Source organism: Hemiscyllium ocellatum, chromosome 4, assembly GCF_020745735.1.
Source record: "Hemiscyllium ocellatum isolate sHemOce1 chromosome 4, sHemOce1.pat.X.cur, whole genome shotgun sequence".
Classification (NCBI taxonomy): domain Eukaryota; kingdom Metazoa; phylum Chordata; class Chondrichthyes; order Orectolobiformes; family Hemiscylliidae; genus Hemiscyllium; species Hemiscyllium ocellatum.
The window spans coordinates 141,696,079-141,712,842 of NC_083404.1; the positions used below are offsets into that span (position 1 = coordinate 141,696,079).

Consider the following 16,764-nt stretch of genomic DNA (forward strand, 5'->3'; position numbering starts at 1 on the left):
AATGGATGATAAATGGGGTGAACTTCAAACAGATCGAGCAAGTCATTGAGGATGTTCATGTCACAGCCTGTCAGCTGTCAAGCCTTTTAAACAGTCACTTTCCAGGATGGCAGTGGAGTCAGGCTACTGAGCTGGAGCCCGTCCACTCTGAATGCTTTTCTTTTTGTTTTAGTTTCTTATCCCTCTATTCACTTTCTGAATGGAGCTCAGTTGTGGAGGCAGTGGCGGCAACAGCAGAAGCTGGGGGTGGTGGGGGTGTCAGAGCAGGGACGCTGGCAGTCAGTCATGAGGCAGTTGGTGTGCCCAGGCAAAGCTCTGGCGAAATGGTGGTTTCTTCAAGGTGCAGAGCACAGGAGTGACTGGAGACCCAAATAGGTATATGGTGGGGCTCTAGCTGTTTGTAGCAAGGTGGTTGGTGAGCCCAGATGATAGCTGGCAGAGAGACAGCAGCGCAGAGATTGAGACACCAAACTCAGCATAAAGAAGAGATCAATCTCTTGTACAGAGTGCAAGCCCACGTGAGAAGCCCAGTATGAAGCAACTGCAGACGCATGGCTGAAGAACGACTAATTTTGAACATTTAACTTTATTTATTTGCTACCTTATACTGAGAAGAACTGTTATGTTGAACTTTTAACTTATTTCTTTGTCTTTCCACTCTGTACCTAGGTACTTTGTACTTCAGCTGGCAGTGCGAGTGATGATATTGTAGACTTTTCACTATACTCCTGAGTTCTTAGACTTGAGTATATATGACAATAAAACCTAACTCTAAATTACCATCAAGCCAAGGATCAACCCTGGTTCAATGGAGAGTGCAGGAGAGCAGGCCAGGCATACCTAAACAAAAAAAAAAGGTGAAGCTGCCAAACAGCATTACTTGTATGTCAAACAAGAGAAGGACAGAGCTCAGCAATCCCACAACTAACAATCAAATCTAAGCTGTGCAGTCCTATCACATCCAGTCGTAAACGATGGTGGACAATTAAATAACTCACTGGAGTAGGAGTCTCCACAAATATTACCTTCCTCAATGATGGAAGAGCCCAATACATCACTGCAAAAAAGAGAAGACAGAATCTTCAGCCAGGAGTGCAGAGTGGATGATCCATCTCTGCCTCCTATAGTGCTCCTCAGCATCCCAGATACCAATATTCAGCCACTTCACTTCACTTCACTTCACTTCACTTCACTTGATATCACAAAATAGTGGGAGTCACTGAATGTTGCAAAGGCAACAGGCCTTAACAATATTCATGCTCTAGAACTTGCCACTCCCCTAGCCAAGTCCTTCCAATACAGTTGCAACACTGGCATCTTTCTGACAATGTGGAAAATTGCCCAGGTATGTCCTATGTAAAAAGCAGGACAAATCTAACCAGCCAATTACTGCCCCATCAGTCTACTCATGATCATCAGTAAAATGATGGAAGGCGTCATCAACAGTTCTATCAAGCAGCAGCTGCTTGATAGAACTGTTCAGTGTTGCCCAGTTTGGGTTCCACCAGGGCTACTCAGCTCCTGACCTCATTTGATTCAGATTTCTCCAGCTTCCTCATTTCCCCTCCCCCCACCTTGTCTCAGTCGGTTCCCTCAACTCAGCACCGCCCTCCTAACCTGCAATCCTCTTCCTGACCTCTCCGCCCCCACCCCACTCCGGCCTATCACCCTCACCTTGACCTCCTTCCACCTATCCCACCTCCATCGCCCTCCCCCTAGTCCCTCCTCCCTACCTTTTATCTCAGCCTGCTTGGCTCTCTCTCTCTTATTCCTGATGAAGGGCTTATGCTCGAAACGTTGAATTCTCTATTCCTGAGATGCTGCCTAACCTGCTGTGCTTTGACCAGCAACACATTTGCAGCTCATTTGATTCAATCATGGACAAAAGAGCTGAATTCCAGAGGTTAGATGAGAGTGACAGCTCTTGACATCAAGGTTGCATTTGACTGAGTGTGGTTTCAAGGAGCCCTGTCAAAACTGGAATCACTGGGTATCAAGGGGCAAACTCTCCACTGGCTGGAATTATACATGCAATATAGGAAGATAGTCATAGTTATTCGGAAGTCAGTCATCTCAGCTTCAGGACATTCTGTAGAAGTACCTCAGGGTAGAATCCTAAGGCCAACTGTCTTCAGCTGCTTAATCAATGATCGTACCTCCATCATAAGGTCAGATATAGGGACATTCACTGATAATTGTACAAAGTTCAGTACCATTCGTGACTCCTCAGATACTGAAGTACTCCATGTTCAAATGCAAGAAGATCTGGATAATATCCAGGTTTGGGCTGACAAGTAGCAAGTACATTTGCACCACACAAATGCCAGGCAATGACGATCACCAATAGGATATGATCGAAACACCACCCCTCGACATTCAATAGTGTAACCATCACTGAATCCCTCATTATTAACATCGTTGAGGTTACCATTTTTCCAGAAACTGAACTGGACTCACCACAAAAACTCAGTGGCTACAAGACAAGTCAGAGGCTTGGAATACTGCAGTAAGTAACTCAACTCTCAGCTCCACAATGCCTGTCCACGATCTACAAGGCACAAGTCAGGAGTGCAATGGAATGCCCCTCACTTGCCTGGAAGGGTGCAAGTCCAACACTCAAGAAGCTTGACACCATCCAGGATAGAGCTGAAAATGTGTTGCTGGAAAAGCGCAGCAGGTCAGGCAGCATCCAAGGAACAGGAGAATCGACGTTTCGGGCATGAGCCCTTCTTCAGGAATGAGGAAAGTGTGTCCAGCAGGCTAAGATAAAAGGTAGGGAGGAGGGACTTTGGGGAGGGGCATTGGAAATGTGATAGGTGGAAGGAGGTTAAGGTGAGAGTGGAGGTGGGGACAGAGAGGTCAGGAAGAAGATTGCAGGTTAGGAAGGTGGTGCGGACTGAGACAAGGCGGGGGGAGGGGAAATGAGGAAACTGGAGAAATCCGAGTTCATCCCTTGTGGGTGGAGGGTTCCTAGGCGGAAGGTGAGGCGCTCTTCCTCCAGCCGTCGTGTTGTTATGGTCTGGCGATGGAGGAGTCCAAGGACCTGCATGTCCTTGGTGGAGTGGGAGGGGGAGTTGAAGTGTTGAGCCACGGGGTGGTTGGGTTGGTCAGTCCGGGTGTCCCAGAGATGTTCTCTGAAACGTTCCGCAAGTAGGCGGCCTGTCTCCCCAATATAGAGGAGGCCACATCCGGTGCAGCGGATGCAGTAAATGATGTGTGTGGAGGTGCAGGTGAATTTGTGGCGGATATGGAAGGATCCCTTGGGGCTTTGGAGGGAAGTAAGGGGGAAGATGTGGGCGCAAGTTTTGCATTTCTTGCGGTTGCAGGGGAAGGTGCTGGGAGTGGAGGTTGGGTTGGTGGGGGGTGTGGACCTGACGAGGGAGTCACGGAGGGAGTGGTCTTTTTGGAACACTGATAGGGGAGGGGACGGAAATATATCCCTGGTGGTGGGGTCCGTTTGGAGGTGGCGGAAATGATGACGGATGATACGATGTATATGGAGGTTGGTGGAATGGTAGGTGAGGACCAGTGGGGTTCTGTCCTGGTGGCAATTGGAGGGGCGGGGCTCAAGGGCAGAGGAGCGGGAAGTGGAGGAGATGCGGTGGAGAGCATCGTCGACCAGGTCTGGGGGGAAATTGCGGTCTTTGAAGAAGGAGGCCATCTGTCTTGTTCGGTATTGGAACTGGTCCTCCTGGGAGCAGATATGGTGGAGACGAAGACATTGGGAATATGGGATGGCATTTTTACAGGGGGCAGGGTGGGAGGAGGTGTAGTCTAGGTAGCTGTAGGAGTTGGTCGGTTTATAGTAAATGTCCGTGTTGATTCGGTCGCTCGAGATAGAAATGGAGAGGTCTAGGAAGGGGACGGAGGAGTCTGAGACGGTCCAGGTAAATTTGGATGAACTGTTCAACCTCCTCGTGGGAGCACGAGGCAGCGCCGATACAGTCATCAATGTAGCGGAGGAAAGGGTGGGGGGTGGTGCCAGTATAGCTGCGGAAGATGGACTGTTCCACATATCCTACGAAGAGGCAGGCGTAGCTGGGGCCCATGCGGGTGCCCATGGCTATTCCTTTGGTTTGGAGGAAGTGGGAGGATTGGAAAGAGAAGTTGTTCAGAGTGAGGACCAGTTCAGTCAGTCGAAGGAGGGTGTCAGTAGAAGGGTACTGGTTGGTACAGCGGGAAAGGAAGTAGTGGAGGGCTTGGAGTCCTTCGTGACGGGGGATGGAGGTGAACAGGGAGTGGATGTCCATGGTGAAGATAAGGCGTTGGGGACCGGGGAAGCAAAAATCATGAAGGGGGTGGAGGGCGTGGGTGGTGTCCCGAACGTAAGCGGGGAGGTCTTGGATTAAGGGGGACAGGACCGTGTCGAGGTATGCAGAGTTGAATTCGGTGGGGCAGGAGCAGGCTGAGACAATGGGTCGGCTGGAGCAGTCAGGTTTGTGGATTTTGGGCAGGAGGTAGAAACGGGCAGTGCGGGGTTGTAGGACTATGAGATTGGAGGCGGTGGATGGGAGATCCCCTGAGCTGATGAGTTTATGGATGGTGTGGGAGATGATGGTTTGGTGGAGGGAGGTGGGGTCACAGTCAAGGGGGCAGTAGGAGGAGGTGTCCGCGAGCTGGCTTTTAGCCTCAGCGGTGTAAAGATTGGTGTGCCAAACTACCATCGCGCCTCCCTTGTCTGCTGGTTTGATAGTGAGGTTGGAACGGAAGGAGTGAAGGGCTGCACGTTCCGAGGGTGAGAGGTTGAGGCAGTTAATGTCGCGGCAACAGTTGGCAATAAAGAGATCGAGAGCAGGTAAGAGGCCAGCACGGGGTGTCTAGGTGGATGGGGTATGTTGGAGGCAGGAGAAGGGGTCGTCAGAGGGTGGGCGAGAATCCTGGTTGAAGAAGTAGGCGCGGAGGCGAAGGCAGCGGAAGAATTGTTCGATGTCTCGCCCCGTGTTGAACTCGTTCATCCGGGAGCGTAGGGGAATGAAGGTGAGGCCTCTGCCGAGGACTGATCTTTCATCCTCAGAGAGGGGGAGGTCTGGAGGGATGGTGAAAACACGGCAGGGCAGGGAGCTAGGACCTGGTGTGGGGCTGGACCTGGGCGTGGGGGCGGGGACGGAGATCGGCGTGGGGGCGGGGACGCATGCAGTGTGGTCGTTGTGCAGGTAAGCAATGTCACTGGGGGCGGAAGTGGCTGCGGCGACGGCAACCCCGGGGACCGAAGGACTAAAAGCCCTCCGCTTCATAGTGTACAGAGGCCTTGGCGCATCTCACCTATACCCATAAAAAAGCTAATGTAAATCTACACTAATCCCACCTTGCTGCACTTAGCCCCATATCCATGAACATTATGACATTTCAAGTCATCTAAGTACTTTATAAAAGTTATGAGGTTACTACCTCAACTATCCTCCCAAGCATGCATCCCAGATTCCCACCACGCAAAAATAAATTTTCTCAAATCCCTCTGAGGTGATCTGGAGCTGCCACTGGCCTCAGACTCGGGATCTACCATTCCCAGTGTCACTCTGTTGGGAGTGAAGTTCGGTTTGCCCGGTCTGAAATGGTTGCCGGGGATTGTAGTTCTCCTCATCACACCTTCCTATTGGAGTGGTCGCAGCTGGTGGAAAGACAGAACTACATCTCCCAGCATGCTCTGCGAAAACCGGCTCCTCTCTCCACCAGCACATCCCCCTACCTGCCGGCGCTGGTCCTCCCGCCCGTTCGCGGCTGAGTCTTCACGGAGCAGATAGGGAACAACCTTCGACTCTTCGCGCTGCTCCTCAGACACAGGTGAAGCATTGCAGATGATATGAACACAAAAGAACCACGATCGAATCCCTTTAGGGGTGGAGGGAGGGTTGGAAATCGCTCAACACCGTTTCCCCAGCAACGCGCACAGCGCCATCTTTAATCCAACCCACAATCCTGAGCGCGATTTCCTCGTTTACCGCGGTTTATTTTCATTCTGGGTGCGGTTCTTTTTTTAAAAAACGTTCTCGTCGCCGAATCTGATACGAGTAAAGGAGGAAGACCAGATGGTAGTGGTTTGTTTTAATTTATTTCTGTCGGCGGTGATGTAACCGTGGAGGTCAGAGGTTGTATCTGTGTGACGTCAGTGGCGAGAGCTGTCATTTGTGTTGGTTGTTGTGGAGGGAGAGAAGAAGAAAAGGAGAGAGGGATAGATGGAGAAACTAAAAGTTTGGGGTGAAAACAGTAGATAGATACAAGGGTGGAGAGAGAAAATACAAGGGTGCTAGAGAGAGAGGTTGAAGACGAGAGAAGGAGATAGACGAGCATACAGAAAGGTCGAAAGAAAAGGAGTAAGATACAAGGAGAGATAGTGAAATACAGATAAAGGGAGAGAGAGAGAGAAGGAAAAAAATACAAGAGGTGAGAGAGCAAATTGCAAAACACTTGCAAGTGATACAGGGAAAGAGTACAAAGGGGAGAGAGAGAGAGAAATGCCATGCAGGAAGCGAGATTGATGTGCTGAGAGAGAGACAGCACAACCAGGGGAGGAAGAAATACAAAGACAGAGGGATAAAGGCGCAGAGTGTGGGGAGAAAAAAGATCATTAAAGACAAAGGGAAAGGATAAAACGAAAATGAGACTTGTGTAGCTACCTTTATCAAGAAAACAGGCAAAAAGGTTGGAGTGAGGAAAAATAGCCCAAAGGAACAAAAGAGAGAAGGTGATATATATACGTGGAACACAGAAAACAGAGAGAGAAAAAAGAGGGGTATAATCAGAGAGAAAATAAATCGTGAGGAGGATAGAGAAGCTCAAGAAAAAGACAAGGATCAATCAACAGAAACCAGAAAAGGTAACAGACAGGAAAGTCAACAATCAAATGAAACAAAGAAGAACAAACTAGGTAATAGAAAGGGAGCAAAGAGACAAACAGACTCTGAAGAACAGCATGGAGAGGAAAGAAGAAGAAATAGTAACAGAGAGCCAACAGAATCAGTGAGCAAAAAGGCACAGACTAGTAATCGACAGAGTGCTGACACTACATGAAAAGAAAAAGAGGCTTTCAATCCCGGGGGAAAATAGAGAGGGATTAAGTCACAACAAGTATACACTGCAAAACAACCTATGGGAACTACAGAGGAGAGTGAGACGGCAAAGTGTAAGGAATGTGATGTAAACACCAGGCAGATATAAACGGACTGCACAAGGAATATAAATAGGAGCACAAATACTACAAGAAGAGAGACACTGTCACACAGTGTACAAACGGCAAGAGGAGTTCAGAAACAAGGGAGACAGCAGCGAGAAAACTGACCGTGCAAAATTCATCAGAAGCGGGCCAGTTGGATATCGCAGAAAGCCAGGGCAAGGATTTCTCGACATTACCTGTGGCTATAAAATTAAACTGGAGCAAGAGAGGCACATTAGGAAAATATCAGTGGAGAAGAGGCAAGGAATTGGGACTCTGAGGGAGAACAGTTTACTCTGATGGATATGCCTTCACATTTCTGAGTGGCATAGAAGTGATGAGAGTGGAGAGAAAGCAGGGGATCTCTACTATTTGCCATTAGGCCATGAGAAGAGAGAGTGCAGTAAGGATGAAGAGGATGACAAATCATCTTGCTGTTAGGCAATGACTGCTGGCTGCACAGTCTGCTCTGCTTATTGGATGCTTTAACCGGGAGAAGGTTGAGTTGTTTAGTGTGTCAGTGTTTTGATCTGCGAGTAACAGGAACGCAGTGGAGGGAGAAGAAGGGCTGCATGAGATGTCACCGTCTACCCAAAGAATGACTCAAGGTAAGAACCAGGCCCATGTGTGTTTTGTATGTTGTTGTGAAACGGGTGGGAGATCCAAAAATCCCGTGTTACTAATATAGAGAAACAGCTGCTGCCAAATCTGTCATGAGGCTGTAATGCAATCCAGCATTTCTACAAGGGCATTCTGAAAACAGAGAGCTGACCTTGGCTACGTTACTTGCCCACCTCATGGGATGTTTACTATCTGGAGACCCACACCCCACCCTCACTACATGCGGGTTCATATCATTCAGAGGATTGAGCTCAGCAACGGGAGCCAACCTGGATCTGTGCTGAGTCAGCTGGACCCGGCCTGTGGGTGAGTTTCATTAAACTTGGTGTCATCTGGGCTAAGGAGGGAGGACGGAAGGATAATAAAGCAGGCGCCTGCTTCATGATACTGGAAGCAACAAATTTGTGTGCACTGATGATGTTGGGTGCTACCAATCGTAAAGTTATAAAGGCTCACCTATTGAAATTGGTCCCTCAGGCCCAAAATGAAGGACAGCAAGTGTAGCTGACCCCGAGTCATAGTTGTTCATTCCCATTGTACTGTTATGATGCAGCTGTCTTTATATTTGTATCTAGATTCAGTTGTTTCACAGTGAGCTTTACTGTTAATTTTGAATGGTGCAATGTTAAGGTGGCACAAGAAGGTGGATTGGATTCTGGTTTAACCATCCTGGCTTCCAGTTCTTTGTTATGGGGGGATAGTAGATCTTAGGTAATGCTCCATGTGAATTTGCGAACTAAATTGTTGTCAGTATTAGCAATGGATTGAGACATTACTGCTTCAAAGTGCTCCCACTTTGCACAGGCTCTACTGTCACTTCCAGATAGAGCAAGAGGCTTGTGAAGTTGCTGTCATCGTGATGTATGAGGTTGAGGTAAATTATATCACTGCCTGGGAGTTACCTCCCTGATGCATCTCTTTGCAGCTGAGATAAGGCCATAAGACAAAGGAATGGAATTAGGCCCTTCAGCCCATTGGGTCTGCTTCACCATTCAATGAGTTCATGGCTGATTTGATAATCTTCAATTTCTGGATTCATGGTGCTGGAAGAACACAGCAGTTCAGGCAGCATCCAAGGAGCAGCGAAATTGACGTTTCGTGCAAAAGCCATTCATCAGGAATAAAGGCAGAGAGCCTGAAGCGTGGAGAGATAAGCGAGAGGAGGGTGGGGGTGGGTAAAAAGTAGCATAGAGTACAATAGGTAAGTGGGGGAGGGGATGAAGGTGATAGGTCAGGGAGGGTGGAGTGGATAGGTGGGAAAGGAGCTAGGCAGGTAGGACAAGTCCGGACAAGTCATGGGGACAGTGCTGAGCTGGAAGTTTGAAACTAGGGTGAGGTGGGGGAAGGGGAAATGAGGAAACTGTTGAAGTCCACATTGATGCCCTGGGGTTGAAGTGTTCCGAGGCGGAAGATGAGGCGTTCTTCCTCCAGGCCTCTGGTGGTGAGGGAGCAGTGGTGAAGGAGGCCCAGACCTCCATGTCCTCGGTAGATTGGGAGGGGGATTTGAAATGTTGGGCCACGGGGCGGTGTGGTTGATTGGTGTGGGTGTCCCGGAGATGTTCCCTAAAGAACTCTGCTAGAAGGCGCCCAGACTCCCCAATGTAGAGGAGACCGCATCGGGAGCATTAGATACAATAAATGATATTAATGGATGTGAAGGTAATATTTTGATGGATATGGAAGGCTCCTTTAGGGCCTTAGATAGAGGTGAGGGAGAAGGTGTGAGCGTAGGTTTTACAGTTCCTGCGGTGGCAGGGGAAGGTGCCAGGATGGGAGGGTGGGTCGTAGGGGGGCATGGACCTGACCAGGTAGTCACGGAGGGAACGGTCTTTGTGGAAGGCGGAAAGGGGTGGGGAGGGAAATATATCCCTGGTGGTGGGGTCTTTTTGAAGGTGGCGGAAATGTCGGCGGATGATTTGGTTTATGCGAAGGTTTGTAGGGTGGAAGGTGAGCACCAAGGGGTTCTGTCCTTGTTACAGATGGAGGGGTGGGATCTGAGGGCGGAGGTGTGGAATGTGGGTGAGATGCGTTGGAAGGCATCTTCTTCAATCCTACTTTCCTGTCTTTCCACATAAAACTTTGATTCCCTTCCTGAGCCTTAAAAATATATATATTTGATGACCTGACCTTGACAGCACTTTCTGGTAAATAATTCCACAGATTCACTACCCTCTGACAAAATAAATTACTCCTCACCTTTTGTATTAACTGTGCAACCTCTTATTCTGAGATTATGCCCGCTGGTCCTCGATTGTCCCACGTGGGGAAGCAACATCTAACCTGTCAAATCCCTAAGAATCTTGTATGTTTCAATAAGGTCTCCTGTCATTCTTTTAAGTTCCAATGAGTACAGAGCTGAAAATGTGTTGCTGGTTAAAGCGCAGCAGGTCAGGCAGCATCCGAGGAATAGGAAATTCGACGTTTCGGGCAAAAGCCCTTCATCAGGAATGAGGAAAGTGTGTCCAGCAGGCTAAGATAAAAGGTAGGGAGGAGGGACTTGGGGGAGGGGCGATGGAGATGTGATAGGTGGAAGGAGGTCAAGGTGAGGGTGATAGTCCAGAGTGGGGTGGGGGCGGAGAGGTCAGGAAGAAAATTGCAGGTTAGAAGGACGGTGCTGAGACCTTTTATCTTAGTCTGCTGAACACACTTTCCTCATTCCTGATGAAGGGCTTTTGCCCGAAACATTGAATTTCCTGTTCCTTGGATGCTGCCTGACCTGCTGTGCTTTAACCAGCAACACATTTTCAGCTCTGATCTCCAGCATCTGCAGACCTCACTTTTTACCCAATGAGTACAGGGCCAATCTCTGTTTGAGATATTCCCTCTAGCCCAGCCTAGTGGACCTTTTCTGGAGGGCCTCCAATGTCGGTGTTCTTTGCTGAGGTAAAGACCCCAAACTGTTCACAGTACTCCAGCTGTGATCTGACTAGTTCCTTGTAGTTTTAGCAACACCTTCCTGCTTTTGTACTCCATTCCCTTTGAAATGAAGCCTAACATTCCATTTGCTTTCCTTATTACGCACTGAACTTGGATGCCAACCTTTTGAGATTCATGAATGATGACTCCCATATCCTTCTGTTCTGTTGATTTCTGCAGTCTTTCTCCATTTAAATATTATTCAACTCCTCAATTCTCTAGCCAAAGTGCATGACCTAGCATTTTCTCACATTATATTCCATCTGCCAAGTTTTCCTACTTGCTTAACTTGTCTCTATCCCTCAGCAGACTCTTTGTGTCATCCTCATCACTTGCCTTCCCCACCTACGTTTGTGTCATCTACAAATGTGGCTGCAGTACATTCACTTTCCTTATCCAAATCATTAACATACATAGTGTAAATATTTGTGGCCCTGTCATTGATCCCTATGGCACTCCACTAGTTACAGTTTGCCATCCTGAAAATTTCATCCCTTCTTATCCCAATTCTGTCTTTATTCTTTATAACTGTACGAATAGACCATAGACTTTTGTTTTTTTTAATGAGTTTCTATCTTATTAATCTGCAATATTTCATGTTTCCAAGATTGTAGTTTAATAAACATTCCATAAAACAAACTCCAGAATGCCAGTCATTCACTGTAAATGAATATACGAGCAAGGAAGTAAGAGTAGGCTACTCAGCCCTTTCGGCCTATGCTGTCATTCAGTATATCATGGCTTATTTGATTTTATCTTCAACTGAAAATTCCTGTATTTCCCAATATTCTTTCATCTCCTTGGTTATTAAGAATCTACTTACCCGTGTTTTAAAAATATTTAAAGATTCTCTATCCACTATCTTTTGAGGAAAGGAATTTGCAAAGACTCTGAACCCCCTTCAAGAAAAAATGTCCTCATCCCTGTTTTAAATGCGTCCCACTTAGTTTAAAACTATGATCCTCAGTTTTTAGATTCCATGAGTAAACATCCTTTCAATGTCCACCAGTCAAGTCCCCTCAAGATTTTTTAAGTTTCCGTTAAGTCACTCTGACTGTTCTAAATTCTGGAGAATACAGACTTAGCCTGTGTAACCTTTTTTTCAGAAGACAATCTGCCCATTCCAGATATGAGTTGAGTAAACCTCTGAACTGCTTCCAATGCATTATTGGAATGGTGGCTCAGTGATTAGCACTGCTGCCTCACAGCACCAGGGCCCCAGGTTCGATTCCAGCCTCGGCGACTGTCTGTGTGGAGTTTGCACATTCTCCCCATGTCTGCGTGGGTTTCCTCCAGGTGTTCCGGTCTCCTCCCACAGTCCAAGGATGTGCAGGTCAGGTAAATTGGCCATGCTAAATTGCCCATATTGTTAGGTGCATTAGTCAGAGGGAAGTGGGACTGGGTGGGTTACTCTTTGGAGGGTCGGTGTGGACTTGTTGGGCCGAAGGGCCTGTTTCCACACTGTAGGGAATCTAATCTAATCTACTGTGACCAGTACTGCACACGTTATTCCAGATGCAGTCTCATCAATGCCCTGTATAACTGAAGCTTAACTTACTTTTACATTCAATTCCCCTAGCAGTAAAACATAACATTCTATGAGCTTTCCTGGTTATTTGTTGTACCTGCATATTAACCTTCTGTGAGTCATGCACTAGGACACCCAGATCTCTCTGCAACTCAGAGTCCTGCAATCTCTCACAATTTAGATAATATGCTTTTTTTAATTCTTTCTGCCAAAATGACTTTCCCACATTATACTCCATTTGCCAGATCTTTGCCCAATCACTTAACCTATCCATATCCTATTGTAATCTTCTTATGTTCTCCTCATTTTCTTATCAATCTTTGTGTCACCAGCAAATTTACTACCTTTACTTCAGGCCCTTTGTCCAAATTATTTTTATGAATTATAAAGTGTTGAGGCTGCAGCACCAACCCCTTTGGCACAGAATTTGTGACATCCTGCCAGCCTGAAAAGACCCATTTGTTCCTAATCTCTGCTTTTTGTTAGCCAGCCAAACTTCTATCCATGCTAGCGTGTTACCCCCAGTACCATCGCTTTTATTCTCTGCTATAGTCTTTGATGTGTCACCTTATCAAATGCCCAATTGCAGTACATCCATTGGGTTCCCCTTTATCTACAGCACAAGTTACTTCTTCAAAGAACCCCAATAAATAGTTACAGTGCAAGCACAATTTTTGGTACTGCCTGATCACCTTGATCTTATCCAAGTGCCTTATCTAAGAATGTAAAAAGCTTTGAACATTTTCCCTATGATGGATTTTAAGCTGGCTAGCCTGTAATTTCCTGCTTTCTCCCTCTCTCCCTCCCTTTTTGAATAAAGGAGTTACATTAACTATTTTCTAATCTAAAAAATCTTCCCCAAAGTCAATGAATTTTTGAAAATTAAAATAAACACATCTGCTATCTGCTTTTAAAATGCGAGGATGAAATTCATCAGGACCTGTCAAATTACATTTCAAACAATTTACTCAGTACTATTTCCCTGGTAATTATAATTTCCTTGAGTTCCTACATCTCTTTCAATTCCTGGTTAACGGTTATTTCCGGGATGTCACTAGTGTCCACAAACACTAAACCAAAATATCTTTTTTCAGTTAGTATGATATTATCCGACATTACTAATTCCCTTGTGATCAGGTAAAAGTCAGAGTATTGAGGGTAGGTGGGCGCAGAGTAGCAAATCTTGTTCATAAGAATCCTGTGAGCTACTTGAATGAGTTGGACTTGTAATTTCTTACAAAGATGCGTAGGTACCTTAGAGCAACCAAACCAAGCTGTGAATGAGCTCTTTCTGTCTGATCGTCACTGTCTTTATTAGGCTTTATAAACTCCTTAGAGGTGGACCCTTTCCTGCTTTAAGCACTAATTCAACATGCAACCTCCTCCAAATAATCAAAATGCCAACGTTTCAATTTTCCAAACCATGTTTGTGCTTCCTCCCTCTTTGAGCAGTGTCCCAATCCCACCATGCTCCCATATCTCTACCCTCTTCTCTCTCACCCACTTATCTTTCCAGTTTTTCAATTTAGCCGTGGTCCCTGCATCAGACAAATGTTTGGGCAGTGAATTCCAAAGCCTCTGAAACCTGTAGGTAAGATTTTGATCTGCTCTCGCTCTTAAATCTCTGACATTTAATCATCCCTGTGTCACCCTACAGTACTGAAATAGTTTGTTTCTATCTGCTCTGACCCATTCTTCATAATTTTTAGCATCTCCACTGAATCCCCCCTTCACCTCCTGTTTTCAGCTCCAATTTTTCATGGCTTTCTTTGCAAATGTATTCCCTCATGCTGGACAGTACCTTGGTAAATTTCTGCCTTCATACCTTAAATACATCAATATGCTTCCCACAGTGTGGAACCCAAAACTACAATACATCCTCCAAAAGCAGCACATCTGTCAACGTAGCACTCCCTCTACACTGCCCCTCTGGCAGTGCTGACCTTCTGGCAATGCGGTGCTCCCTCAGCACTGCGCTGAAATAATTGGCCTAAATAATGAACTCAAGTCTATGTAGTGGGATTTGATCCCATGACTTCCTGACTTCAACACAGCACACTACTCACTGAGTCCTGGCTGATTCAGCAACAACCTTTGTGTACCACTTTCAATGTCATAAATATTACAAAGCTCCTTGGCACTGTCTGTAAAACAATCTTTATATTCAAGGTCCAGAAAACGATACTGATACAAATTAGCAAAATTTGTGAATGTGGTGTGATTGTTTATGAAGTGTTTTAAATTGAGGTGGAGGGAAGACAGATGTGAAAGGCTTAGATTGGTCACCTTTGTGCTGGCAAGCTATAATTCGTGGAGTGTGGTTGGTTGAGTGAATGCAAGAATCTCTACTATTCGCAATCTGTGAGTTGGATGAATGGATGAAATTTAAGTTTGCTGTTGACACAAATAACTTGGAAAGTGGTTTGAAGAGAACATAAACCTGTGCTTCCGAAAGAGTGGGGTGACAGGTCATGATTTAAAATGTTAAAGCAATGAATTCCTCGGCCAAAATCACTAACCTCCTCCTTTCGCTCTTGACGGTTCCTTCACTCCTCGAGTAAAAAATGAGGTCTGCAGATGCTGGAATCACAGCTGCAAATGTGTAGGGCTTATGCTCGAAACGTCGAATTCTGTATTCCTGAGATGCTGCCTAACCTGCTGTGCTTTGACCAGCAACACATTTGCAGCTCCTTCACTCCTCACCAAGTTTTTGGGAAAATTTTCAGTTCTCCAAATGGGAAGCACTGACCAAGTATCTCCCAAGGTTATTTGAATGGGTAGAAATTTTACAGTTGAGATATAATGTGAGAAAATGTGAAGCTGTTCACTTTGGCACAAAGATTAAAGAAGAGATTATTATTTTTAAAATAAAGAGAGACTGCTATTCTGCAGAGGTATTTGCATGTCCTTTAATATTAACCAGTAGACATTAGTGCAGATGTAGCAATGAATTACAAAGGTTTATTGCAAGAGGAGTTAAGTACAAATTTAGTTAAATGTGGAGAAAGTGAGGACTACAGATGCTGGAGATCAGAGTCGAAGATTAGATTAGATTCCCTACAGTATGGAAACAGGCCCTTTGGCCCAACAAGTCCACACCAACCTTCCAAAGAGTAACCCACCCAGACTCATGCCCCTACCCTATATTTATCCCTAACTAATGCACCCAGCACTACAGGCAATTTAGCATGGCCAATTCACCTGACCTGCACATCTTTGAATTGTGGGAAGAAACCGGAGCACCCAGAGGAAACCCACGCAGACATATGGAGAATGTGCAAACTCCACACAGACTGTCATCCGAGGCGGTAGTCTAACCCGGGTCCCTGGTGCTGTGCGACAGCAGTGCTAACCACTGAGCTACCTTGCTGTGGTGCTAGAACAGCACAGCCAGTCAGGCAGCATCTGAGGAGCAGGAGAATTGTCGTTTTGGGCAAAAGCCCTTCATCAGGAATGAGGCTTGTGGGCCTAGAGGGCTGAGAGATAAATGGGAGGAGGGTGGCGCTGGGGCTGGGGGTAAGGTAGCTGAAAATGTGATAGGTAAGTGAAGGTGGGGTGAAAGTGTTCAGCCGGAGAGTAGGCTGGAGCGGATAGGCGGGAAGGAAGTTGGACAGGTTGGACCCCTCCAGTCGCAACAAGGACTCCCTGGTCCTCACCTTCCACCCCACCAACCTCCGGATACACCACATCATCCTCTGCCATTTTCACCACCTACAAACAGACCCCACCACCAGAGATATATTTCCCAACCCATTCCTATCTGCGTTTCAGAGTACCATTCTCTCCGCGACTTCCTTATCAGGTCCACAACCCCCACCAACCCACTCTCTCCTCCTGGCACCTTCCCTGCCATCACAAGTGCAAAACATGTGCCCACACCTCCCCACTCACCTCCAACCAAGGCCCCAAAGGATCCTTTCTCATATGTCATCTACTGCATCTGTTGCACCTGATGTGGTCTCCTGTATTGGGGAGACAAGATGCCAACTTGCATATCTTTTCAGAGAACATCTCTGAGGCACCCACACTAACCAATCCCAACGTCCTGTGGCTGAATACTTTAACTCCCCCTCCCACATGCAGGTCCTGGTCCTCCTCCATCACCAAATCCTAACCACCCAATGCCTGGAGAAAGAACGCCTCATCTTCTGCCTTGAGGCCCTCCAACCATATGGGATCAATGTGAATTTCACCAGGTTCATCATTTCCCCTCCCAGCTCATTCTAGTCCCAATCTTTCAACTCTGCACTGTCCTTTTGAACGGTTGTACCTCTCCATCTTCCTTCCCACCTATCCATCACTTTCACCCCCACCTTCAACTACCTATTGCATTCCCAGCTACCCCCCTTGCCCCGTTCCATTTAACTGTCAGCCCCTTGACCTGCAAGCCTCATTCCTGGTGAAGAGCTATACCCAAAACGTTGACTCTCCTGCACCTCAGATGCTGCCTCACTGCCTGTGCTTTTCCAGCACCACATTCTTTGACTTTAGTTAAATGTGGCTCTAGTTTGGGATAGCAGACTGAAGTTGAGATCTGCTCTTCCAAAGG

General features: G+C 46.7%; 2 protein-coding genes across 4 annotated transcripts in view; one reads left to right on the forward strand and one right to left on the reverse strand.

Moving 5' to 3' along the window:
- abcb8 (ATP-binding cassette, sub-family B (MDR/TAP), member 8) overlaps nt 1–5,902 on the reverse strand; it is a 53,470-nt gene extending 47,568 nt beyond the window's left edge. The window contains exon 1 of the mRNA XM_060824545.1: nt 5,687–5,902. Within this exon, the coding sequence (XP_060680528.1) occupies nt 5,687–5,790 (104 nt within the window). The 5' untranslated portion in view covers nt 5,791–5,902. The remainder of the gene's footprint in view (nt 1–5,686) is intronic.
- A 216-nt stretch (nt 5,903–6,118) lies between these two features.
- Nucleotides 6,119–16,764, forward strand: part of atg9b (autophagy related 9B) — a 60,304-nt gene continuing 49,658 nt past the window's right edge. For 2 of the 3 annotated variants that reach the window (XM_060823947.1, XM_060823949.1), the window contains exon 1: nt 6,119–7,758. The gene's annotated coding sequence lies outside the window, so the exon portion shown is untranslated. Of the gene's footprint in view, nt 7,759–8,001; nt 8,078–16,764 lie in introns of those variants that run through there. The other variant, XM_060823948.1, reaches the window with a different exon arrangement.